We start from the raw sequence: 1354 nt of genomic DNA on the forward strand, positions 1-1354 counted from the left end.
GGATATGATCATAATGTTCCTTCTGATGCAGGCAGACCGCCCCCATTCACCTCATCCAGCTGCTTTTTCGTCTCCTCCTCCATCCGCCGGATGTCGTCCATCGTCAGCCTGATCCAGTCGTCCATGGTGCAGAACAGCTGCCTGTGGAAGTGGGTAAACAGACGCTTCTCCACCTGCACACAGTGGGAGAAATGGGGGGAAACCAGTGTGAACAGGAAGACAGCGACGGGTTCATCATTAAGAAATCAGACTGAGGCGGCCATCTATTTTCCACCTTTTGAATGAAGGCCTCCATCTTTTTCTGGAGGCCCCTCCATTTGAATTCAACGGTGACTAGCTTGTAGCAACACATTTTGGGACAATTGCTGTCAGCAGCAAGTTCCTTCTGCAGATCCAGAGGAGAGGAACACATGAAGGAAGAGGAACTAAAAACTTTTCAATCATCCAATAATGTAGATTATATACCTGCCAGTCGGGCCCCAGGGGGCCTCTCCCCGTTTTCTCTGATTTGAACAAGGAGGGATCATGCTCTTTCTTGTAGTCCTGCTCAACCAGAGGAAAACATCACATGTTGCTTTTTATAACAGGAAAAATGTAAATTGGTAACCGAGGAGAAACGCTGCTGGGTTCCATTACTGAACGGCTGCAGCTAACCATTATTTTGCAAGTCAATTGTTCACTATAGTCATGAATTCCAAAGTGCTACAGAGTTACAACCATAAACATTTACATTTAATAAAACCTGCTTTCTTACCTTTGTAGAGATCTCATTATTATCAGCAATGTTAATATTAATAACCTCCACTGAGTCCCAGTTCTCCACCTTATGAACCTGCAGAGAAGAAAAATGCATTTTCAGCAGCTTGAAACCATGAAGACATTAAATAAGGAACAGTGATGCATTATGGGAAGTGAGGATAACCTGGAGAACGTCTAGGATGAGAGTTTCTGAGCTGGTAGAGGAGGAAAAGTCTGGGAGGTTTTGAACAACCTGGAAGGTTTTGATTTCTGATCGCATCATCTTGAAAATATTTATAGAATCAAAGGAATGACGCTTTAGGATGAGCTCAGAGCTTCATCCAAACATAACTACCTGCAGGTTGCTGATAAAATGGAAGCTAAATTCAATCTGAACGAAAGGAGGGCTCAGAACCACAGTCTGCCTCTGCAAAAAGGCACGACTGAGCGTAAAAAGGTCGATAAAAGCTTTAATACAAGAAGGAAAACCAGAATAAATGATCAAAAATTACCAAAAAAACTAACATAGTTCATAATCCCTTCTTTTCATTGGCCGCTCACACTGAGCCTGGTTCTGCTGGAGGTTTCTTCCTGTTCAAAGGGAGTTTTTCCTCTC

General features: G+C 43.3%; 1 protein-coding gene across 1 annotated transcript in view; it reads right to left on the minus strand.

Annotated features, from left to right (window-relative positions):
- Positions 1–6: 6 nt before the first annotated feature.
- The window catches only part of LOC107094341 (phosphatidylinositol transfer protein alpha isoform-like), a 16209-nt gene continuing 14861 nt past the window's right edge, over positions 7–1354 (minus strand). Inside the window, exons 7-10 of the mRNA XM_015389896.1 lie at positions 755–832; positions 466–543; positions 275–385; positions 7–173 (exon numbers count right to left, since the gene is read on the minus strand). Coding sequence (XP_015245382.1) covers positions 9–173; positions 275–385; positions 466–543; positions 755–832 — 432 coding nt within the window. The 3' untranslated portion in view covers positions 7–8. The remainder of the gene's footprint in view (positions 174–274; positions 386–465; positions 544–754; positions 833–1354) is intronic.

This window comes from Cyprinodon variegatus, unplaced genomic scaffold, assembly GCF_000732505.1.
Source record: "Cyprinodon variegatus isolate N-32 unplaced genomic scaffold, C_variegatus-1.0 Scaffold479, whole genome shotgun sequence".
NCBI lineage: Eukaryota > Metazoa > Chordata > Actinopteri > Cyprinodontiformes > Cyprinodontidae > Cyprinodon > Cyprinodon variegatus.